This window comes from Cygnus olor, chromosome 7, assembly GCF_009769625.2.
Source record: "Cygnus olor isolate bCygOlo1 chromosome 7, bCygOlo1.pri.v2, whole genome shotgun sequence".
In the NCBI taxonomy this organism is placed as follows: domain Eukaryota; kingdom Metazoa; phylum Chordata; class Aves; order Anseriformes; family Anatidae; genus Cygnus; species Cygnus olor.
The window spans coordinates 9,679,893-9,705,991 of record NC_049175.1 but is presented as its reverse complement, the minus strand read 5'-3'; the positions used below and the strand labels follow the sequence as shown (position 1 = coordinate 9,705,991).

Genomic DNA, 26,099 nt, shown 5'->3' with positions numbered 1-26,099 from the left:
GGGGGTTCGCAGAGTCTTCAGGTATCATCCTTCTGTCTCAGATTATCTTCTAGTAGAAATATCTGTGTAGCCCAGGTAAGGAAATGCCTCACAAGCTCTGCCCCTCTCTGAGAAAGTATAGTGGCTAGAAAAGAATCAAAAAATAATTCTCTGCAGCTTCCAGGGCAGTGACTGAAAGAAACTTCTGTGACCCTCACATCCATTCCATACTTGAGCAGGTCAGAAGATTCAGGTAGCAAAGTAATTCTCGATGTGAAGGTGATCTCTGCCCTCATCTTTCTTTCCAAGCAGATGGGATGTAGTCACTGTGCCATGTGTCTGCATCCAGCCCTGTGAAGAGCCTCCCAGATTCACAGCACTCCTTACTCTAGAGCAGATCTCAGTTCCACTGGGAGTGGGCTTTGCATGCAGAAAGGAAGGATTTGGTAATCTTGAGAGGGTGGTGTGAGGACAGCATGCGTTAATGATGACCCTGAGGCTGAGGAGAAGAACACCGTTAGCCCATCAAAACAAGCAGGCAATATGTAAGTGACAGTAACATAAGAGAAGAACATCTTTTTATTTCCCTAGTGGTAGTTTGCCATAACAGTTCCTTGTTATATTCTTCCTTCTTTTCTTCCAGGATTCATTTTATACATCTCAGTCCTGAAGAAAGAGAAGTACACACAAGAATTAATTTAGCGCAATATAAGATTCATTAACAGTAAATAGAGGAGAAAGAAGCTGAAAATTCTTTGAACTGTCATAAGGTTTCCTGAAGAGCATCTGATTGTGTGTTTTGTGGTTGTACGTCTAATTTCTTTTATAGCTGAAAATCCCATGCAAGTCTCAGTGATCCCAGTAACAGCTACTAGAACATAATACTTTTATCTGCAGGGGTTGTACTGAGTTTTAGCTCCAGTTTTGAATTACAGAAAAATATAGGAGGAGAAAATACTGATTGTTCTCATATAAAATGTGTTGTAGCTGCATGGTTACATATGACAGTCTTCACATACACGGCACAATCCTTCTCTACCCACACAAACTGGCAATGCTAATAATAGCCATGCAGGATTGTTGATGACAATTCCAGTATATGGCAATCAATGTTAAGCTCTTTTCTTAAGGACTCATAACGATGGAGAGGTTTTCCAAACTTCACACTTTAGCAGTCTGCCTGCTTTCAGCTTCTGTTTTCTTGATGCACTCTTTGTCAATTCTGAGTCTGCTCTCAGTTGGGAAAACTGAGGACAACCTTACTAAATTCCAGCTTCATCTGAACATTTTGGTAAGAAATTGTATTTAAAAATAAAAAAAATAAAAAATTGAAGGTAAAGAAATGGAGTTTTTTATAAAACTATTCTCTGGTGGGGGTCTGGGAGGATTGCTAAGCAGTGGAGGTAAGCTCTCACTGGTAGCAAGGAGAAATACCAATTTCCTACAAGACTGGCAGTGGGTCTTCACAGTTCCCTACGTGGTCTGCCCCTGGCAATAGCTGCAGTGTGGGAATGGAGAAGGTCCTTCAACCCAACCAAGCAACCAAACTGCTTGGACTATCCATAGCCAGTGGCTGGCCCTTGCAGGACTGCGAGAGGGACAGTTCCCCCTTCTGACTGTGGCGGAGGTGCCTGGGAAATCAGTTGGGTATTGTGTCACTGGTAGAGCACCATTGCCTCAGGGGGATTTCGTCTTGTTCTGTTTATCACTGTGTTACCAAGCTTATGCCATGCAAACAGCATTTAAAACAATGTAAGGCATGAACAGGAAACTTTCATCTGTTGTTTGTTTGTATTTAGAGTTACACTTCAGAGCCCAATATGATACTTATAAGTGGAAATATTTACTTTTCTTGTTTATTATTGGCATCCTTATGTTGGTAAACTCAGACTGACAAGAGTAAAAGGCAGTCTGTAGGATAGCATATCATACCAGAATCTAGGGGGGAATTCTTCATTTTCTAAAAGCATTGAAATAAAGCTGCAAGATACGTAGTGTTTGCACTCTGTCCATTTTAAGTTTGTTTCTGTTTTTTTTTTTTTCTGACTTCCTAGCCATTTGTGTTGCTAATTTGTAACAGGAATAATTTGGACTGCTGTGGTGAACTGTGATGGATGATGGCATGTGTCAGAGAGGAGTTCATCTCATTTCAGATGGGAAATGTAGGTTGCTCAGCATAGGGTAACTTGAAGTTTTTTGAATTTTCTTATGAAGCTGTAGATAGAGATGCAGCTGAAAGGGCTTAGTGTCTCCTCTCATCAGCCATGAGCAGAAGCCATCAAAAAAGAACAGCAGATCTCTCTTCACCCATCAGATTTCTGAACGTTGGGAGACTCCAAAGGAAGGCACAGGCCCTTCATGAGAGGGTAGCAGCTACAGCAGGCAATGGATAGAGATAAAGGGAAAACAGCCATCCACAATGCTGTGAGGTATAGAAAAAAATGCATGCATATAATCCATCACACTTTGATCTGTATACACTTCCAGAATACTTTGAGTCATGTACCCCAGGACATCTGCCAAGGGGAAGAGAAAAGGCCATGTGCTACTTCAGAACGCTACAAGCATTTATTTACAATTTCATGTTGTTATTCTCACAAGTTATGTTACATACTCCTTACAGAATTTGTTAACTCTCAGGTTGGATGACAAAGGATCTCGCTGTCGAGGGGTCTACATGAGACATTTGATTTGAGCATTTTTGATTTTTTTGAGCATTTGATTTTTCAACAGCGAGGGCAAGGAGTGCTCCAATAGACATTCTAGATCTGAACCGCATCTTTTTCTGGCTACTTTTTGAAGGCATTTCAGCTTTGTTACTGCAGGAAAACATCTTCAAAAGTTTCCTGATTTACTATTCTATCTTGAGAACAAAGGGAGAAATTTATAGAAGATCAAACAGTTAAAAATAGACTGAAAAGACAGCAGATGCTGTTGATTTAGTGAAGAATTCAGAACCTTACATTTGGTGGCTATATTGTTTGCTGATACCACAGTTTTAATAACCTACACCCAAGCTGTGCATATTAAGCTTTTTTTTTTGTAAATCTCTGTTTTCGTGTGACAAGTACAAACAACTGGAGTTTGAATTTGCTTGCTTTACGTTTTGTCATCAGAAATATTAATGATGATGATGTCTGAGGTTTATTTTTATCTCAGTTGTACTTAATTGTCACAAATGTATGCTGAGAGATGGGAGGAGCGTAATGCATCTGGGTGTGATACTTCAAGCCTTGGACAAACACAGTCTTGACCAAAGAAGAGTTACTCACCCTAAACTTCAGTGTGCAGTTGTGCGAGCATTCACATAATGCTTCCCGTCTTCTGTTCAGGGTTCAGGACTCTCAGCATGCACAATTATTACTTCATACTGTTTGCTACCAGTAAAAGTGCAAATAGCTAAATGCCAAACTTAAATTCTGGATGGAGAGCTGTCCTCTCTCTTTTTTCCTTTTGATTTCCCCACAATATTTCCCTGAGCTGTTAGGGCTGAATAGGGCCAAATATGCTTTTTCTTCTTCATCTCTTAATTCTTTTTATGAACTGTCTGAGTAGATTAATAGTGTGTGATGAAAACTAGAGAGTGAGGAAATACTGCTCCTGCAGTGCTCTTTTCCCAGGAAAGAGGAACTGATCTCGTTCATCCATAAGGACAGATATTTCACTGGGTATGTAGGGTTTCATTTCCTTGATTCTTCCTGTTCAGTTCATTATTTCAGAGTAGCTGTGTGAAATTTGTTTTCTTAACAAACTGTCTAAAGTGAACATATCCTTTACTTACCTATCTCTTCCTAGTGCGATCCTGCTGCCTGTTTTCAACCAAATGTAATTCAGAGTTTCAAGATCCTCAAGACGTTAAATTTATATGCTTTTTTTAAAGACAGTGTATCAGATGAAAGAAAGATGGATTGCTAGCTCTCCAGCAAAGGAATGAACTTAGTCCCTATTAGGTGCTGGTGAATTTCCTCATGTTCTCAGCCAGGGAGCTTGTCCCCTGCCAGAAGCTGAGACCAGCTGCACAGGGAGCAGGTCCTGATATTTCAGTACTAACCTGAAATGCGAAGGTCTTTTGAGGAGGACTCCTCTCTTTGACCATGAAAATAGATATTCCCCCACCTTTACTCTTGTTTCTAAACCAACTTGCAAATTGCATGTTATGCAATCACACAGTTTTACATCCCTGGGAGGATCAGGCTTAGCATACTCTTTGTTTAATGTGTTAAGCAGCCTTTTGTTTTATTTCATGTTTTAAAGAAATCACAAGTTACCCTGGAATAGTAACTTAGATGCTCTAATGGTGATTATTATTAGAGAAAGAAGTTATTTCTTCTTTCTAAAATGTGGTTTGCCTCTGTGGTAGTATTAATTAGTATTTTCTAGTAGCTGTAGGTTAGCTTCGTAGTGTAATTGCTTGTAAATAAAGATAGAGCATACTGGGTTAGGTGCTCAGCATTACTATTAGACTGTGAGTCAACTTGTCACATCTGAGAGGAGATATTCTTTTGGTACTGGTTCTCTATCATTTCACTCACCTGCGGTTTTGAGGAAGTGCTGTTTAATGGTCTGTTGGCCAGGTAAGACACTTGTACGGCTCTCCAGCTATTCAAGGTGATGGGTGCCTTTCCAGTTCAGTCAGGCATAGGATACATGCTCACTAAAATTTACTGCTTTCTGCTCAGTCATGGGGAAGCCAGTTTTACACAGCCAGCTGTTTGGCTGCCCCTGAGTGCTCAGGAACATGTTCTTGATAATTCTGTTTGTCTCCATACCCTAGCTGCATGCTCTGTTTAAGTTATTTTATCTTCACTTGACTCCGTATGATCAAATATATACAGGATGTGGCCTTCATACACCAGAAGATAAAGGATTCATCAGAGCATGAAGAAATGTCCTAGCTACATCTTGTTAAAAAAGCATGTTTGTGTGCGCACGCATTGGTTATGTAACTGCCCTCAATGTGCAGCACAGCTACAAGCTGCTGTCCTGCAAGGCATTGTTTAGCAAAGCACATCTGCCTATTTACAGTCTCACTTGAAGTAAAGTATTACATCAATTAGAGGAACAATTTGTGTAGAGGAAATTAGTGATGTAACTGTGACGCGAAGGTGCTCAAGAAGCTATCAGAGCTTGCTGACAGAAATAAATGGCACTGACATCTTGTTGCTTTTGAATTACACCTGCAGATGTATCTTTTATTATTTATTTTTCATGAATTCTAATTGACCAATGAAGTTTTGAGGTATTAATCCCTATCACCAAATATTCAGAAACTGTAGCTAAAGTAAATTGCTGGGGTTTAGAGAGTAAAATTGATGATATTTAACTCCTATACAAAAACTGAGAACTGAGGCACAGTCAGGATGTCTCATTTGAACTTCAACCACAATTTGAACATTTGCCTCGATAATATAAAGGTTGTAGTCTCAGACCAGTAATTCACATACGTGGAAAAAAACAGCTTTCTTTTGCTTGCATGCTCCCAGAGAAACAAAACTGTTTTACCCTTTAGCAAAGTGTGCATAGTTCATTCTGTGAGCAAAACTGATCATGGAGGTCCTGAAAGACGGGTAGATGAATATTTGTTTTCATGTGTTGTTTTGTGTTTTTTTTTTTCTTTCACAGAATGATATCACACCATTGCATGTTGCATCGAAGAGGGGAAATGCAAATATGGTCAAACTCCTACTTGATCGAGGAGCTAAAATTGATGCCAAAACAAGGGTAAGCTTCAGTGTGAATGCTGTAAGTGACTGTATGGAGTTCTTGCCTCTGACCTGTTAGCTGCTGTACAGCTTAAATCGTTTGTCTTCCTGGCAGGCTATCAAAACCGTAATGCATTTCTTTTTTGTAAAAGATTTCATTAGGATGCTAACAATTTACGTCTCTTAAAACTCTGTGTGAAATACCATGCATGGCAAAGCTCAGAACCAACTACTTCCTATGTTCTCAGAGCATTTAATTAAATGCTGCTATGAGCTAGTTGCGATTAGATGTGAATACACTAAAAGCCAAGAATTCAGTTCAGATCTTTCAGAATTTGAATATTAAAAGAGTTACATACAACTGCAGCGTGGTTGCCTTTCTTTTACCCACAGGGCAGTGTCACAGAGCACAGTACTGCTGCTGAGTCTCACCTCCCTCTTGCAGGGCTGTGCAGCAGCTCAGCCTCTGCCTGACTCAGTGCTTAGCTGCTGCCTTGGATTTGTCACCAAATGGGCCAGGCGTAGTGACGGTTTCCAGCAGGTTGACACCTGACTCGAGTCACTGAGTGTCCTGGAAGGTCAATGCAGGTGGTTATACCTAATTGTTGTTGTTAAAATCCAATCTAATTAGTTTAGGAGTGTTTTATTTACATATAGTGGTCTAAAGAAAAGGAAAGGTTCCGAAGTTTGGAGGTAAACCCAGAACGAGTGCTCTGGGCTGTCACAGCAGTCTTTGCAACATGCTCCTGTGCATGGGGGGGAAATCTTCAGTTGTGACACTAATTTTTTGACAATTTTCAGTTCCTCAAAATATTAGCTTGTCACCTATCCATCTTCCATTTTTAGTTATTCTGTATAATTTCCACCAGAAAAAACTCTGAACAAATAAAAGATATAACCTAAAAATACCTTTTCTGCATTTATTACTGTATCCACAGGTTTCTGTTTGATTTTCCAGTGTTTCAGCAGTCTCTGAGATATCCTCTGGTGTTTGTTGAGGCATGTTCTTTTTTTTTTTTTTAATTTCTGTCAAATTCAGAAACTGGGTCAACTTACTTTCTCTTCACTCTGTCCGTGCATTTTTATTGGTTGTTTTTTTCCATTTTACCTTAAGAAGTCATTCATAATTACTTTGTAAAATGTGTTTGTTTTTTTTTTCTAAATGGGGGATATGGAAGAGATGATTTGTCATGGATAACATGGAAAGTGGGTTCTTCTTGTGCTTGGCACTAGCAGAGGCACAGTATCTATCTCGAGAGGGTTTACAGAGCAGCTTGCATAAAGTCTTCAGTCCTATGCACAGTATGATGAAACTAGCACGCATAGAATTGGAGTCTTTACAGCATCCCAAATACGCCTGTACTCTTGTCAGGACATAGTACCCCGTGTCTACAACATCTGTTTTTTCCTTTCATGTTACTTCCCTTTACTTTCCACCTTTGTGTTTCAAAATGACAGCGTATATAGCACTTGACCAGAATTAAACTTCTTTTCCCCACTCTGCGGGCTTTGTCTCACCCCTGATTTTTTGCTTTGTTAGCTTCTTAGAAGCACCTCTCAGGGGTAGGACTGCCTCCTGGGTTTGTTTTTCATGTAGGGATGTGGCTGTTGTTCTGAGCAGCTGCCTCCTCTCTTCCTCTCTCTTTCTTCCTCCTTAAAAAAAAAAAAAAAAAAAAAAAGGCAGTTGTACTTGAGATGTTTTTCAAACACTTCCATCCTCAACCATTCCATGATTCTGATTGATCTGTTCTGGACTGAAATACCAGCTTCCTATGTGGCACACTGGGGCTGCCAGGCTGAGGGGGCAAGTTTGCCTGTCCTGTCACATCCTGGACTCGGCTCACCTTGTGTTGGGGTAGGCCACGTTTTAGTGATGTGGCAGATGTGCATTTGGTCACAGCAGGGAGGAAGGGACCTGGCAAGGGAATCTTTGCGTCCTCTCTGCAAGAACTTACATGGCCCACTGCAGCCAAAATGTTGGGACCAGGACTTTAAATAGTTTGAGTCCAGCTTGTTCTTTTCCTGTAGTTAAAAAAGCTCCCGATCTGTTTCATTCTTCTGTATCACAGACCCCAGGGTTAGATACTAGGATAATTTCTGTAACTAAAAATACAGGCTGCAACGGAAACAGGATCCAGGAAGAGGGCAGAAGCATTAATAGCTCTGGAGTCTGGCAGAGCTTCCCAGTGAGGCAAAAGGCAATGGATGAGTGTGCTTCATGAAGGTTTTGTGGGTTTTAGTTTTTGTTGTAGTTTTTGTTTGGTTGTGTTTTTTTGTTTGTTTTGGTAGTTTTTCTTTTTTTTTTTTCTTGTCTAACTTCCCCAGACACTGCCTGTTTCTCCAAACACCCGTTCTCCCTATAAATCAGAAGGGATTTGCATAACTTCTCCTGCTTGGGTGTCACTCATCATTGCACTTGTCTGACATTACCAGAGGCATCATTTTCTGCCAGTTAGTGACTAAGTGGAAGTTTAGCTCCCAGCGTCACTGACTCATCCTGGCAAGGGTTTACCAGCCCCTGGTCTGGGCAGTAAGTGGCTCTACCAAGGAGACTTGGAGAGGCAACAGCGTCGCTGGAGTAGATCAAAACGGGTTTATGAATCAGTACAAGAAGGAAGAGAGGTCTCAGAGTAATGTGGTGTTAAAGTTAAAAAGAATATTGTTTCAGGAGTGTCTGCCTGGCTGTCGTATTCAATACCAAAAATTAATTGCTGTGAGCCATTATAACACATGTTCCTGTTAAAGTTCTCTTTTTATTCCTACCTGACCCAATGTTGTTTTCCAAGGCAGAACAATTGAGGTATGTCAACTTTGCGGACATTTCATTTTTTTCTTAAGTGCCATCTGTTGTTTTTTTCAATGTCTTAGACTTAGAACGGTCTTAAAAAACACGAGATGACAAAAGCTTCAGTCATATCTTTTTGCAACAGTATGACCACTTCTAAACGTATTGGAAGTCAAAGCAGCCAGGGTTGTGTTTTCTGATACTTGTGTCAAGTCACATCTATCAGCGGGATGCCCAGTCTGAGCCCAGCCTTGTAGTGCTCTGCAAGGGTAGGGGCATGTGCTGAATACACACACAACTTGAAAAATAGGTGTGATTTGCATGTGAAAATAAGTGAGGATTCTGTTAGCAGATTTTTAAATGCAGGTGAGACCTCTCCAGGAATTTTAAACGAAGCAGAATTCTGTAGCTTTTTTTTTCTGCTTTAAATAAAATGTGTTGGACACCATGATACTATTTAATATAGATGTTGATTATGGAACACAAAATAACTCCTTAAAGATGAATGACAAAGGTTTTGTCCCCACATGAAAGGAGAACAGTTTTTGAAAATTGCTTGTTTCTCTTGCTCAGAGGCAGGAATTCCTAGCCCTTTGTTTCTCCTTCATCATGTAATTCACCTTTACATGAGTATGCAGAAGATACTGTCTAATGTTGTTGACCAAACACAGACAAGACAAGGATTTGCTACTCTTGGATGGGACAGGTTTAGCTACTCAGCTGTCATTCTGCGATCTGTGCTCGCAATCCATTCTCTGGATGTGGTACTGTAAATGTTCTCCATGTAACATCAGTTTTTATTTTTCTTGAACATATTTTATAGATAAATGCACATACAGTCTTTTCTGAGCATTAAGTTAAGTTGAGGTAATCATTTATTTTCCTTAGTCATCTCCATGAGCATTTCTGTTTGCTTCTGGCAGATGGTCCTGGAAACTGCAATGCTGAAGTACTGTACAAAAGGTTAACCTAAAGGGCTAAATCCTTATTCTGTTAAAATTACTGTAAAAGACATCTCTGGACTCCAGATTTCTCTGTATTCCTTAGGAATAGGATTTGATGAGCAGCATAAACATTGTCATGCACCTACAAACTGTAGTTAATTCAGATAAGGTGTGAGCATATGAGGTTATTTCCAAAAATATCTATTTTGAGGCTCAGCCATGTTTTTTTCTTTTAGTTCACACTTACATTGACTTGTTTATTTTTAACTAGCTGTTTATCTTCTGTCTGTCCTTTTTTGTACATGATGTCTAGCAGCTGGCAGTTGGGGTTTGTACTGAACTCTAAAGTGTACTCCTCAATAACTAACCATGCAAAGTCCTAGCTATGTGCCACTTTAGTCTGCCCAGGGCAACTTTTATCACTCTGATGTTTGTTTTTTTTTTTTTTAATAACATTCAAGCAAAGACCTACTGATGCTTCACATAACATGTTTACTGAATGTTGCCCTAATTACTTTTTCTGTCTTCCAGAAAAGACTTTAAAAATAGTGTAATTAGAGAGCTTGATTAAATTAGCTTGATTTGCTTTGGCTGTTTAATACTGCATATGCCAAAGTGAATTTGTCTGAAGGCAGGCAGTGAGCACATTTTAGCTTGGATTAACAGTAAGTCTTCATAATCTTCATTTTACTGATTTTGCAGCTAAATAACAGTCCAGTACTCATATCTGCATGAGAATGTGCGGGATACACTCTTTTAAGATGCCTCTGATCATACATAAGCTGCTTCAGAAAAGCTACGTATAGTAAGATATAAAATAATGACAAGAATAACACTGACTTGTCAATGTAAGTGCATTTTGCATGTGTAGGCAGAGCAAACCTCCTTTGTTACCCTGCTGCACTGGGGTCTCTTTGCAATAGTGCCAGTGAAGTGAAGACTTTGGGAGTTTTAGGGCATGGAGGCACCATGCGATGCAGAGCCCTGCTAGGCTGAAGCACCTGCTCAGAGGCTCACTAAGCAGCTATGGGGATGATAAACCCTGGAGGCAGCAGTAGTTGCTCCACTGGGGGAAGGATGCCTTCTGCCTCTGACTCAGGGGATTTGGCTCGAAGTCTGCCAAGCTCTTGCTGGGTATTGGCCTCACAGGAAACTTTTTACTGGGTGCTTGCGCTTCGTTTCATCAGTTACAGACTGGGTTAAAGCTGCTGCTCACTGGTGCGAGAGCTGTGGTACTGGATTTGTGGTGATGGCCCAGTGGATCCTGTCATGCAGGGGAGCTCCTGGGTGGGCATTAACGGGGAAGGAGCCCTGAGGGGGACAGGGAGGCTGGTCTGTGCCAAACCACACTGCTCAGGGGTCCTTACAGCCACATGTAGGGGCAGGGAAACAGCAGCCGGGAGGCCCAGTGACCTGCACCAGCATCTGCTAAACTCAAGCCATTTGTGACCTCCATGCAAGTCTCAACAGGAACCAGAGATACTAATTGTATTGCACTTATTTGGGGGATGGGGGTCTTTGAAATAAAAGCTAAAGAAAGAGCTGTGGTCCCAGAGACAGTTTGTGCAATGTTTATGGGAAGTCTGTCTCTAAGCAGAATTCTTCCTATTGTCCTCCTGCCTTTTGCTGGAGCTGCTCTCGGGCTCTCTGGAGGGCTAGATAATACAGATGATATGATTTATTATGTCAGCACATACTTAGAGAGTCCTTAATCTGCAGATTATTGTCATAATCGTTTGTAATGGTTTTTCTGAGCCATTGCAGACTACCATGTTAAGGCAAGTTTGTTTCCTAATCCACGTGATAGATTTTATGTTTCACATGGTATAGTTTATATCAACAGTAAATAAGCAATGAGAAGATCTCCTGACATAATCAGTAGAGTCTTGCTGAGTTCAGAGCAGTCTCTTCTAATCTCATTTTCTTTTCTTTTTTTAAAACAAAATTGTACCTCTTTCTCATCTGTTTGCCTCTTCATTTCTTTGCTTGCTTTTAGGGCCATGTAGCAATTGACCATGCCAGGTGAATAGAGGGTTCCTTTTTAAATTCCAAAAAAACCACCTTTGCAGCCAAGTGAGCTGTCTTGAAGTGTATTTGCTTTTTATGGTGGGAGTCCTGACATTCTCATAAAAATAGCTTTAGATGTGCTGTCCCAACAAGAACCTACAATGCATTGTAATGTTGTGTCATGCCATGTGATGCACCTGCTGGTGGTGACTGCTGCAAAGACCAGAACGAACTCTAGCTGGCCGAGCATGATGTCCTGCCACCTCCTGGGCCCCAGGAACCTTGCCAGCCACAGGAAGGAGCCGGAGGGATGGCACCATGAGAGGGCTGGGGCTCGGTGCCCTGGGGAGCACTGAGGTAGCTCTGAGGGGTCTGTTCCAGCCTGTGAAGATGAGCAAACGTGTTTCATTCTCTGTGAGCTTGGTGTATACTACCCCTGGCACGTTTGTTTGAATGAATTGTGGGGGGTCATAAAGTGTGAAACATGTAAGAACATGGTGAGTCAAACTGTGTTCGTCTTGTGTGAACAAATGGCTCCCTCAGTCCTAATCAAGTTAAGTCTGAACCAAGAATCTTTCCTTCACCTACATCAGAATCCTATGCCTTCATTTAAGTGGAAAAACATGCACAGTGAGGGCCATATGATATTTAAATGAGAATAGCAGGAAAAATAATCACAACAATTACAGGCTGCTATGTTTCAAATGTTATTAGGAGAGGGCAATGTAGAAGCAGAAGAGCTTGAGGCTCAGAATCAGTACCTCCATCTCCCCAGCTAGCTGCACTTCATGAGTCTTAAACTGATAATCTACCAGAGAGTAATGGATTAGGAAGTATCAAGGAAGAATATTGCAATTATGCATGGCAAAAATGGGTCTAAGGAGGTAAACTGGGACTACTTGCAGAGAGGGTGTGTATGTTCATGAATTAACATGCACAGGATGTATGAAAAGAAATTTTAGATAATACTTTTTATTAAAACGTTGTAAAATATTTTAGACAACATAAAATACTTTTAAGAGTGCTGAGAGGCACTGGAGAGAGCCCCCTTCCTTTATGGCCTGTGTTCGGAAAATTAATATTTATCTTGCTGCTTTATTCATTTCAGTCTTTGTTATAAGGGCTTCTCCTCTGACATGTTTGATGAAAATACAGTGTAGTTCCCGTGTGACAGTAGCTCCCGTGTATTTGTTTTGCTTGTAACAAAAGAAGTGCTTGTTGTTACTAATTCCAAAACCACAAATTTTTCTTCCTATTTTTTTTCAAAGCCACGACTTTGCTATTTGCAACAAACCATTATGTCATATAGTGTTTGAAGAACTCTATGTGACTTTACTCTCAGTTGCTGAAGATGTGTGCCATCTTTCATCATAGCACTCATGTAAAGCAGGATACGGGAGTATTGTAAACAGGGTACAAATCAAAGAATAAATTAATTTGAAGTAACTTGGTTAAAAACTATAATAAGCATTGAGAGTAGACTGTGACTAGACCCTATTCAACTGGAATTCACATGATTATGGTCTGCAGTACAAGAAACAGGAGTTAATCCAGCATAGTTTTACCACCTGGAGTTAAGATGGCTTACTCATCTGCTGTACACCTGTCAAAATCAATGTAATAAAATCAAACTAAATAAGAAAGATTTTTTTTCCCTCTGATATCGGTATCATCCCTTCACTTTGATTCATACTGACAAATGAAAGACCCATTTTTCTTAAAGTCATGCAGGCAAAAAGTACCTGATGTACAATCTCATCTTTTTATTGTATGCGCGTTTACCACTTCAATGCATGTAAAGTGAGGGCCTGGAAGCAGCCCATTGCTTGAGCACCAAGGTGATATGACTATTTACCTGTTTATAAAATCAGCCAAAATGTACTTTGTCTATTTGTAGAAACAGGTTTAGCTGTTCAGATATGCAAGATCAGCATCCTGCAGGAATTAATTACTTTCTTTAGATGTTGTAGGTTTTTATAAAAGTGCAAAAAGTCTTCCTGTGCCTAAAACTAATATGTTACAATGTTTGTGTCCCACAGGATGGGTTGACTCCCCTCCACTGCGGAGCAAGAAGTGGCCATGAACAAGTTGTAGAAATGCTGCTGGATCGTGGTGCCCCTATTCTTTCCAAAACCAAGGTAACTGATACTGTTCTCTTCTCTGCTAGGATAATCCTTGTACTTTTTTCAAAAAATGTAATTCTGCATGTTTTTGATATTTAAGGGCTTGACAATAACTTTCCTCTTTCATAACTATTTAAAGTAACTGTGTGGGAGGTCTCCAGAGTGGATGCCGTATGTAGTGGTTGTCTGCATATCTAAAATATGTTAAATCAAGACACACAATGAAAGGCTTCTCTGCCAACCAAAAAGGCATGTATGGTAACACTATGGCTCAGAATTTCAGTAGCTAGAAAATCTCTGTACCCTGAATAAATACGTGATGATTACAATGCATCTTCAGCTTGCACCAAATTACCCTAGAGGTAGAGTAGAGATAAGAGATAAAAATAGAGTAATATCTCTTTGCAGGAGACAGCTCGTATTTCCTTAGGAGTTAGACTGATTACCAGTTTCTCCACTTCTTATCTCTCTGCAGTTTATCACACAAAGTTTTACATGGAAATTGCAAATCACCTGCACTAGGGTGTGCAGATTGCTTCAGAGCCAAGGGCTGGCATTAAAGCACATTCTTCCCAGAACTCTTCTGGTGGTGGTCTGTGCTGCACAGTTATTGCTGGCATTAAATCTCAGTGCAGCAGCCTTGTTTGTAGCACAACACAATCCGTGACTTTCCCATCCAGGTCTGACAGTTGGATTGTGCAGTTTGCTGAGGTTCTTTCCCAAGATACTTTCTACCACATTTTTCCTCTCAGGCTGTAAGCAATGTATATTTCAACAACGTGTCTTTTTTCCTTCTGTTATTTTTTTTTCTATTCTGTCATCTTGTCCTATTCTGTCTCAGTGCCCTTCTATATTCTGCTTTTCTCCTCCCTCTTCTTTTTTTCTTTTTTTTCCCCTCACTGGAATATATTTAGCATGTGTTTGGGGAGGTTGACACCAGCTTTTCTCTGCTCAGTGAGTCACTGGCAAGTGCTGTCATGGGTAATCTGACAGACAGGACCCACCCATCCTCTGCATGCAGAGTTTCCTTGGGCTCCCAGAGCCCTGACTTGCAACCTCCGCAAGCAGAGGGAGACAGCAAGGGGCTGTCCAGGAGCACCCTGGGGCACGTCTCCATGCCACTATCATGCTCAGAGCCTAGAGCTCATACTCAAGGCAGTCAGGCTCTTCCACACTCTCTGGTAGATCAATTAATTACTTAAAGGAGAAAACGTAAAGCCCATTGCTTTAGTTTTCATCTTCTTAAATGAGACCCTCTCCTAAGGAACTACGTTTCTTCACTATGCAGATTTTGTGCTGACAGGTGTTATTCTGAAGCTTAACCTGCCGTTCAGGGCCTGTGGGTTTTGAATTTGTTCCTCATCCTGGGGAGTTTCACACAGCTTGGCCCGGAGTTCACTAGCCAAAATTAAACAGATGAGAACATAGGATGGTGGGTTGGAAATAGCACAAGGCTGGAGGGTGCACTTTGGGTGTTGACCTGCAGAAGCTTGTGTGAACATCTACAGCAAAATGGGAGCTCCTCTTTGGAGGAGGGAAAAATATGTATTAAAAAGTGAGCAGAAGGAGCTTCCCGAGTTTCCCTCTGATATGTTAATTCTGCTGTTTTCAGAAGGTATGCTAAGAAGTAGAGGTACCTCGAATGACATTAATGAAGCCATTCATTTGGCACTAAGCTGTGGTACAGTTCTCTGGAAAAATACATGGCTCCATTCTCTTCAAATGAAGTCATATTCTATTGGCAATAGGACATATCCTTGAAAGAATTTTAACTTTTCAAAGTTTTCCTCTGTTATATGAAACTATTTAAAAAGAATACAGACTGCAGTTCGATAGCTATTTCCTGTTAAAGGTTATTTAGGGTAACGATGGCCCTTTTCCACACTGGAATAACCTTAGATTTATTTTCAGGGGTGTCAGTGACCTAATTGGTTATCTAAGTTTTCTAAGAACAAAAGGAACTTGAATTGTAGTAATGAATATGCCAATGATTTGCCGTGGGAGCTATGACATCTCTTGTATCAGTTTCTGTCTTTTTTCATTACAGTTTTTGTCAGCTTATTTGGCTGTTTTCCTTTTTTTTTTTTATTTTACTTCAGAGTTAATGACTTTCCTTGATCAAAATCTGTAGACACAGCTATCAAATAAGCTATGTATCACTGATTTTGTCTTTGTCAAGTCAGGCATTTGATGCTCTGCTTAATCTCTGTGGTCATGTTCTGATTTTTGTTTAAGGTATCATATGGCCATCAATCTCTTTGAATCCTTTTAAACTTCACCTTTTAATATTTTCTTGGCAATCTGCATAAAAACAGTAATAAACTAATTATATAGTAGCTCCATCTCATAATACCAAATCACTTCTTACAAACATGGGTGGATTGTCTCACGACATGGATATGGTACAGGAGAACGTTGTTGTACATAATATTTTTATTTTATTACTGGGAAGCCGAAGGCATTCAAATTTTACCTGGCTTGTTTAAGATCGCAGTGTACCTTTATCTACAACAGAATTAAGAGCAAGCCTGTTTTAGATCGTAACAAAAGACAGTAATCCTTTGTCTTCATCAACTTCTTTACCATCTGGTTCTGTCTCATGCTGTTCTGCAAAAAATCTAGCTATTTTTGCATGCACAACAAATTTTTGTCAAGCATCTTCTTGATTTTCTGGAATGGATGTGTGACTGCTCTCTTTCTTCCCTTCTTTTTCAACACTGTCAGCCTCTGTCATATAAGTCTCCTGTGAGGGAGCACCATGTCATCATCTTAATTTCGTACTCTATTAGTAAGTGTGGTTTATTGGCTGTTGTTAAATGAATGACACTTTTCACCTGGAGGTTTCTCCTAATGGTGGAACAGAATGATGTATAAACTTTCATGATATTTTGCTGTCACCTAAAAAGCATTATCAGTTCATAAACTGTTACCAGGAGGGCTTGGTGACTGTGGGAAATGAATGATTTATTTTAATTCCGCTATTTAACTAGAAGACAGTGAAAATATTTAAAATTCAATGCTTGTATCAAGCTTCTGCGTATATAATTACTGTAGTAGCCTTTGGGAATGGGAGAGAGGCTTACCCAGGCCAACATAAATCACAACTGAGATGCTCATGAGATAATTGTATTTGAAAGATAAAGCTGTGTCCAAGAATCTCCGCTTTTCAGCACTGAATGTAAACTGCTTTCAAATTATGACAGTATTAGCCTGTTTGTTTTTATCATCCTTCTTCCATTTCATTTAAAAAAATACACTCTTTGTATTTCCACATTATTTTTGAGTGTTTGTTATGCTATTATCCTGGTGTGTGGGAGAGGAAAGAAATCATCTGTTTCAGGTAGCCTGAGATCTCAGCTGGTTTTACAATGCCAGTTTGCCTTTGCTAACTGTGGTCACATGAGGGCACTGCATCTGAGAGCAAGAGTTTTTGTTTCTTCATGATGGCAAGCAGTGTACTGTCAGTCATTCATAGTTTATATATTATTATGTGTTACCAGAGTAGCTTGAATTTGAATTTAATTTTGGCATTGGAAGGACTAAGTAAAAAAGAATACAAATGACAGAAGGTGTGTTGAGGTTTATCTAAGTAAGGTACCTCTGGTAACAAGAACTCTATGATTCAGGCAATATTTTTTAATCTTTGGACACAAAACAGAATCAGTCCTTTGAAGTTCTTGTAATTATTTCTCTTTGCGTTTGACCTGTTCTTACTCTGCAAAAGTAATATATGCAGCAGCTTGTTCATGAACTGCTGTAAGCAGTGCAAGCAACAAGTCTTGATAGAGATTTAGAAACATAAATCTTTCAGGTATTTCCCTGGCAAAATAGAGCTTTACCACTGCTTTCTGGTAGGTCACAACATGGTTGTCTCATTCAGATACTATTTTTGTCCAGTCGCATATGAAGATTTTGCTCTTGTAAAAATGTTAGCAGGGAAGAATGGTCTCCACAGGTGTGTAATGTGATGTAAGGCATGTGTACAACCCAAATTCAGGAAAGTACTAGTGGAGGGAGCAGGGAAGGTTATAGTGATTGCTGAGTGATGCTCTGGCCTGCTTTCTCATGCCTGGCACAGGCAGGCTCTATTACTGTGGTGAGTTTAATGCAGCTTTTAAAAACAGCAGATTTCCTAGTTAGAGTATTAAAAGTCACAAAGTGCTGTTCTTCACATAACTCATTTAACTCTGCCAACTTATCTGTGCTATGCTAGCTGAAATAAGCTATGCTTAGAACATTGCTGTTATTGCTGTTTTTTAAGGTAGAGCTGTCTATAAACTCTGACAACTCCATTATTCCATGCGGCTTTTGCCAGAGTAAGAACTTTCATTGTTACACTGAACACATTTAGTTCATTTTGGGTGCTCTATGGGCTTGTAAGATGCTTTTCGTACAGGACATGCTGTAAGGTGAGAGTTTAATTTCTCTGAGCATCCTGTAACCCATCAGTGTTGAGTCTTTTTTTTTTTTTTTTTGCAGAACGGTTTGTCTCCGCTGCACATGGCAACGCAAGGAGATCATCTAAACTGTGTTCAGCTCCTGATCCAGCACAACGTGCCTGTAGATGACGTCACTAATGACTATCTGACTGCGCTGCATGTTGCTGCCCACTGTGGCCACTACAAAGTAGCCAAGGTTCTCTTGGACAAGAAAGCTAATCCTAATGCCAAAGCACTGGTGAGTACACAGTGGGTTACTATTTGCAGCTTAACATTCTTCCAAAGTTGCCGTGAGATTGGTTTGAGAGTTTTCTGCCTGCTGACTGTTGACAGTGAGGTTGTGTGGTGTTACTACAGCCCAGGAGATGATGCTCGAGGTTCAAAGCTTTGGTAATGTGTTTCGTGAAATCTGAGCAGACCCTTGCTTACAAATGATCAATGGATTTATGTATTTCTAGTATAACTAGAGCACTTTTGCCTCCTGGTATCTTCTTACGATTCTGAATAGATGAAGCAGCTGCAGATTAACCACTGTAGTTTTTAGTATTGAGAGATTTCTTACTTTTAAATGTTTGTAAATAAAAAATAATCACCTTAAACCTTAAAAAAAAAAAAAGAATTTTTATTAGCTCTCAAAGATGTGAAATGGTAAAAAGTAAGAATGAGTTGCATAAGGATTATTTGTGGTATATTGTAATTATATCAATGGAGCCACATGCCCTCTTACTTCAAAACCAACAATAAAACCTGTCAGTGTAATGAAACTACATACAAACTGAATTCATTTTGTTCTAAATTTTACTTGCAATCCACTGTCTTTAAAATGTTGGGCTTATTTGATGGGTCTTCAGTAGCTGTTCCAAACAGTCTGAAATGAATTGGGGTGGTGGGTTTCACAGCTAGTAACTCATTCAGTACCTGCAATGTTACGTGAGCTTCTGAAACCCTTAAAAGCTGGGTGGGATTGATTCTGTTTTGAAAATAGCACAGGCTCCAAAGATTGCTTCTCACAATCCCTTTGTTTTCTGTGTAAGATTAGGTGTCTTTGGTCAAGGTATTTTGGGTTTTGTTCTCTATAACTGGCAAGTGAGGAGGCTTGTGGGCCTGTAGTATTTGTTCTGGCCTTGTGTTATAATCAAAGCATTAACAGTTAAGCTTTTCAGAGTTGCCAGCAGCGGCCTATGATTGGTCTTGTAACCTAGCCACAAATTTCAATTTCACCTAAGTCATTTAGGGTGTCCTGTTATTCTGTCTGATCCCCACTCAGGATGATTAAGCAGAAGGTAGCCTGAGTGCAGTACCTGGAATTTGGGCTCACCCTGAAACACATCTGAGCTTACCCTGGATGTTGTCCACTGTTAACAGCAGAGTTGAGAGCTGCTCACACTTAACTGGAACAGACAATTGCACTGACCCGATGTTATAAAAGCATATGATATTATTTATCATCTGTCAGGTAACAAAGCTATTTTTGATCAGATCTGAGCAGTTTTCAGAATTACTTTGTGAAGACTTTTTTCATGAGTGTATAGAGTGGCATCAGCATTCAGTGACTGGTGTTGTGGTACCAGTCTTGGATGCTGTGGATGGCTTATTTTCTTGTGTTACTTGTTTTTGCTGTATCATCTCATGCTAAATAAGATGGTAGTTGAAAATGTTCACACTGCTGTACAAGCAATATTTTTTAATGGAGAAGACAAAATAGTAAAGTGGTAAGTAATGAAAGAAAAAATAGTAGTAAGATTAGTTTAGAAAAGGATCCAAATGTCAAAGCTTGTAAATGTAAAGTGCTCTTTTTCACCAGCAGTTCTGAAAAGTCCAAAAAAAAAAAAAAAGTGAACACTTAATAAACCTAAACTAAAATGAAATTTTTGGTAGCTTTAGGTGAAAAGACATTTTTTAGAAATATTTTTTAATATGAGTGGACAACGTATTTCATAATAAAAAGTGGTTGTATAAGACATGTCTTTTTCTTCTTTAGAAGTTTTTTCTGTTTTACATGAACAGTTTGAAGCCAAAACAAATCTGGGAGGTGTTTTGTTATCATAAAGGAATGTTTTATACGAATTCCATAACCAATTCTACTTTTTAATGACATATGCAGTATTAAAAGGTATATTCTTTCTCATTTACAGAATGGTTTTACACCTCTGCACATTGCCTGCAAGAAGAACAGAATAAAAGTAATGGAACTTCTTCTGAAGCATGGTGCATCAATCCAAGCTGTGACTGAGGTAAGAAGTGGTCCTTTCACATTTATCTTAGGTTTTCTTATATTGATTAATATTTGAATATTTCTGAAAGAGCATGTGCCATTCAAGTGAACAAGAATTTTCAGATAGATATCCACAAATAATAAAACTGAATAAAGTCAGTTGCACTAATGGATTACAACACCCAATTAATGTGCTTTGGGAATACAGTGGCGGTAACAAGTGAAACATAAGAGGCAAAATTTTCTACATGCTCATTTCTGCTTATTTCTGTCTGTAATTACATGCACAGAAAATGAAATTCACCCTGTTAAGGAGATGAAGGTGAAGACTGTGCTTCATTTCTTCATGTGCTTCAAGCTCTAATTCTAAAGGTGATTTAATTCACAGACCTTGTTTGGCTTTCCACACAGAAGTGATACTCAATCACCATCACAGGTCATCACAAATCTGTTAGACAGCAATCAATATGCTGTTATTCAGTTAGCATGAGATTGTCAACAACCCTGTTATTGACACAATTCAGAGATGAACTAGGAACCTGTGGCAAAATTTGGGTTCTTTTTATATGTGTGTTCAGCTAAGTTAGGAGCAAAGGTCACATAGATGAATGTGTGACCACTGTGGAAGAAGGCAAATTAGAAAATGATAAACAAGGTACAAATGGAAGCAGCTCATCTCCCCAAAATGGAGTTTCGTTTGATCCATGGGGTTTTCTTCTAGTTATTCAGTAGCAAATCACACAGTTCACTTCCTGGCTTTTCTGAGAGAACTGAGCCTTGCTACAGCTCATGTAGCTCCAGACCAGTTTTTTTTAAAGCCACAGGGCTTGTAGATGCGGTTTGCAGAAGTCATGTTAGCAGATGAGTGAAAGGCACAAAGAGAACCTTAACAGAAGAGTTATGTCTGTCCTTTATATTAATCAGTCACCCTGGATGTAGAAAAGCTATCTGTTCAATTTTATCCCTTTTAAATACAAATAATTACTGAAGAATAACAGCAACACATAACTACATTTTCTTGTGTGAATAAACCAGGTTAAACATCTGATCAGTACGCTCTGAATTACTTTTTCAAGCAAACTTTCCAAAAGCAAGAGCTCTTCCTTTATTTCCTGCCTCTACCTCACCACATGATCTCATACCACATTTGACTGAATTTGTTGAGATTCATTATGGTACTTTACTGCAGGGCTCTGCCTGTCTTCCTGCCTCTTTCACTGGCTGGCTGTACTGCAACAACCTTTCGAGGCAGAATTCAGAGCTGTGGTACTCAGCATCCGTACCTTACCAAATGTGTTGCAAATAGCCATTGATGCATATAAGCTGTGTGCTAAAGATAATGCTGTTTATCTTCTTCTATGGTAAATTCTGTTTTCCAGGTAGATTCCATACTTTCATTCATACATTCATTTTCAGCTGCAGGCTCGAAACCCTGCAGTATGAGTTAGTGTTTATGGCCCAATATGACACGTGTTCTATTTTCTACAGTCTTATTTTAAAAGTATTTACAAAATTAGTGAAAGAGGAAAAAGAAATAACATACTCAACCAGTTATTCTGCCTTTCTGCTCATGTTTGCTGTTCCACATGAGAAAAGAACAAAAGCCTGTTTTCCTCATGTCTACCCTTCTGGGACTTGTCTACATTAATGGTGAAGTTGCCTAATCAGGGTATTTCCAGAAATCCACTGAGTTTTCTCCTTCTCCTGGTAGCAAAACTCCCTTTTGCAGGCTCTGGCTGACTTGCTGCAGCTCTGCAGGAGTATCTGTGAAGAGACTTTAGGGTAATTCTATTTGGAGAAATATTAACTATTGATCGGATTTCTGAGGCAAAATCCTTGAGGTCATGCCCTGCTAAGTGACTGCTCTTTTCTTCTCTCATTCTCCCTGTTTCTCTGTCTCTCCAGTTGGTCCTCTTTACCCCGTAGAAGGGCACTGGTACAGATTTACAATGGTGATGGTGCTGCAAGGTGCTAAGGGAAGGGGGAATTCTCTTCTGTGCATGTTGTTTGTGCCTCTCTGGCTGGATGCCATGGTTTTGAATGCAATTTCTCATGAAGAAACAGTAGGGGTGGAGCTCACCACTGAGATCAATAGGCCTTTTTGTTCACCCAAAAGCAACTGGATTTGGTAGGGACAACAGACACTGAATCTTTTTTTGCATTAGCTGTATGTTACAGGAAGTCTTCCCTTTGTACTGAATTCCTATAGCGTTCTTTCTGTTTGCTTATGAATCATACTTATAGGTATTTCAAAATCTGCCCTTTAAGGATGTGTGTATGTTTTTAAGTCAAGATCTTATCAGAAGAGTAAGTGCTTGGGTTTACCGATTTCAGAGTAACTTGTTTTTTCCCCACATCAATCTTGTAAAAGAGTGCAGAAGTAAACATTTATGCCTGATGTTGATTTGGTTTTCAGTCGGGCCTAACTCCAATCCATGTTGCTGCCTTCATGGGACATGTAAATATTGTATCGCAGCTAATGCATCATGGAGCATCACCCAACACTACCAACGTGGTGAGTAACAGGTTGCTTTTCAGCATGGCAGAACTGCAAATGCATTAGAGTATCTGTGAGCAGTGCAGTTGTGAAGTGTCAAAGTCTGGTGTTGGCCATCCACCTCTTTTGCATTGTAGCTCCTGCTGGAGTCATCTGAGAAGGCAGCCTCTGGCTCCGGCCTGGGAGGTGCTTGACAGGTTGAGGACACCTCACAAGAGGCTGACCTTAAGCAGGCTCCATTTTCGTTATTTTCTGAAGTAAAGAATGAGAATGTGCTGTAGCTTCCCTCGCGTGATTTCTGAGATGTGTACTTGACTGTTGAGCACAGTTTTCCCAGGACCCCGGGGGCCTACCATTTAAGGGAAGTTCTGCTGTTATCAACAGATTGCAGCAGATTGTTGGGACATATTGCCTGTGTCCATACAGCCATACAAGTGTGCCTTTCTACTGGATGTGCGCTGTGTGCCCAAGGGCTCCTGGGGCACGTGTAAGAACTGAAGTCATTGTTAGATGGTACTTGAAAGTTGAGAAATGGGAGGAAAGTCAAAGCTTGTTAATTGTTTTTAGCACTTTGGCCTCAAAAAACTTTTTGGTGCACTTAGAGAGCCCTTTGTTAAAGTCTTCATCTGCTAACTGTATAAATTAAATAAATTTGCAATGCCATTTTTTTAAACTAGGTATTTGTTCCTAAAGACACACTGACGTCCAAAAATCTAGAAAGCTGTTTCCTTCGTGAATTAATTCTGGTTTCCTTGGATTTTCCTTTAATTAGGTCTTTGAAACCTTAATTTAATTAGTAGTGATTTTTTCCCCGTGATCTTTCATTTCAGTGCTTCTCAGATAACAAATGATCCTAGGGACATAGGGCATAGCAGGAGAAAATCCAGGAAAAATATGTTTCTAAATATACAAAATTTGAAAAAAAGAAAAAGTTGGACCAAATTAGGCTGTATTTAAATGGTCATAAGTTTTAACACTGTTAGTAATGAGGTAATAAGTACAAAAATTGCACTCTCTTTAAAGCAAAAGGCCTAGGTGTACAGGCACTTTTGTTTTGAGAAAGTGAAATTGCTTTGTAGCATACAGCTCAGATGTCAACTATTGATTTTGTCCCCCATCTTGCTCACAGGAAAACTTGTATCAAATATTCTAGTGGTGATTATTCTGAATTGGATCTCCAGTATATTAGTGTTTATGAAATATGTTGCATTTGTTTTTCCTGTATTTTTTCTCTGCTGATATTTTGTTTTTGCTGCTGCATTTTAGAGAGGAGAAACAGCGCTGCACATGGCTGCCAGAGCTGGCCAAACAGAGGTTGTTCGATACCTAGTACAGAATGGAGCTCAGGTGGAGGCTAAAGCTAAGGTAAGGCAATGATCCAGGTCTACTAACCCCAGGTTATTTATATTTAACAAAGCAGGGAATTGCATTCATCTGACATGTTGTTTGGGAAGAGAAAGACATGTGAAGCCAAGGGCCTTAGCATAATGATCACTGATGTTTTATCACGTACTTTGTTACTGTAGTCATGAGTGAGCTGAATGTAAGAAGGAAGTCTGGAGATGTCAAATTGATACCATGTCTCCTTCTTCACCAACTTTTAATATAGAATATTCTGTCTTGGAGATTTGTTTTGGGGTAGGAGGCAGGACAAGGTGGGAGGAATGCCTCAGATCTGTTTTCATTTTTGTAAAACTGTAAACCCTATTCTGCCGGTGTCTGCTGTCATGTCCCTGAAGCATCAGCCTGTATGCATTCAGAAATAGTTATGCTTCTAAAGAACACTTCTTAAAGAGCCCACCAGAGAGGTGGCAGCTCTGAAACTCCTTAGAAAACAGGTGTGGGAGCTCTGGGGAGAGGATACAAAGGAAGAGCTGGAGGGGACTGTCTTAGGTAAGCTGGAAATGAAGTGATATCAAGGGAAAAGAGCGAGTTACCTGTGAGAGTTGCTCAGTAGCGGATGAAGATTAAGGAGAGCAAGTTGAGTAGTGGGTGGATGAACGTGGTAAGCTGTTTCAGTCGAAAGATCACTGTTGTGGATGGATGGGAAATGTATTAATTTAAATTATTTCTCTGCATCTCAAAGAGTGGAATAAAAAGGAGGATATTTTGACAGTTCAAGATAGGAAGGAAAGAATTTGGAAGACACTGGAAGAACAAATTGTTATTACAAGGTGGCTCAAACAGTGATGGGCATGTTCAAGAGAAAAGCAAAACTGACTGTGTCAATACAACCAGTGACTTGACCTGACTGTAAGATGGGTTGGTCTGTCTATGGGAAAAGCAGGCTTGAAAAGAAGGTGTGGGCACAAAGTCAAGTAAAGTTTGGAAGGCACAGAAAGGGAATGTGGTATAGGGCTGGAAAAAAGGAGCAGAAACAATTAACAGAAACAATTGCAACTGAGGAAGGTAACAGAGGAGGAAAAAGAAATGGTCAGGAGCCACTGAAGAATCATAGAAAATTATAGAAATTTTAGAAATGATAGAGTTCCAGGAAACACAAAGGGAAAGGCGATTAGGACTGCCATATATTGTGTCCGTTTTTAAGTCAAACCAGGAAAACTTTTTTTCAAATAGTGGTTAAATGCATACAATTTCCAATAAATCTGTTGGCGCTGTGAAATTATTGTATATGAATTGGCTCACAAATAAAGTTGCTAGTTAGAACATTTACTTATGAGGAAATCTTGATTACATATTTATAGCAGATGTATTTCGTGTCAGGAAGCAGTCTGACAGCAGCAGTGAATCATGGGGTCTGTACATCTACAAAGAAAGTGACCAGCCTCAAAGGTGACCAGCTTGTACTCAGAAGCACTGTCATGCAAATAGTCTCTAAATAATTTCACAAAATGAATTAATCTGTGCAAACTGCCATTGCTTGTGATCGATTTGTTGCCATAAATAACAACTAAATACAAGTAATAGATTATACACCAGTGCTAGCAGTGGTGAGGAATTTGTGGGAAACAGGTGTAAACTGGAAATGTTTAAGAATCATAAAGGCTTTTCACTAGCTGGAGGAGAATTTCCCTGCAGTGAAGCAGCATTCACATCCTGACACTCTCTCGATCTAAATCCCAAGGATGTAAAATCAGTGTTTTGTAGGGTGGACATGGGCAGAAGTTTCCCTGTCAAAGAACACTCCAGAACATCTCTGTGGCAGGACATGGGGTTGCACTGCTCAAAAAGTAGGGGAAAAAATGGGTAGAGAAAGCTGTTTGAATAGATTTGTGAGGAAAGGGAAAATGATAAAGTCACAGATTTCATTGGCCATGCTGATGTGATAGTGTGCTTACTCCAAAGATTGTACAACTAGAAGAAGGAGGACAAAAATACAGAACCAAATAATGAATAAGGAAGAAATTATCAATTAGACGCTCCAAACATGGTCACAAACTACAGCAG

General features: G+C 39.7%; 1 protein-coding gene across 9 annotated transcripts in view; it reads left to right on the top strand.

Moving 5' to 3' along the window:
• Positions 1–26,099, top strand: part of ANK3 (ankyrin 3) — a 358,746-nt gene that overhangs the window by 230,294 nt on the left and 102,353 nt on the right. For all 9 annotated transcript variants that reach the window (XM_040564167.1, XM_040564175.1, XM_040564176.1 and 6 more), the window contains 6 exons: positions 5,602–5,700; positions 13,457–13,555; positions 18,020–18,217; positions 20,115–20,213; positions 22,611–22,709; positions 23,958–24,056. In XM_040564167.1, coding sequence (XP_040420101.1) covers positions 5,602–5,700; positions 13,457–13,555; positions 18,020–18,217; positions 20,115–20,213; positions 22,611–22,709; positions 23,958–24,056 — 693 coding nt within the window. The remainder of the gene's footprint in view (positions 1–5,601; positions 5,701–13,456; positions 13,556–18,019; positions 18,218–20,114; positions 20,214–22,610; positions 22,710–23,957; positions 24,057–26,099) is intronic.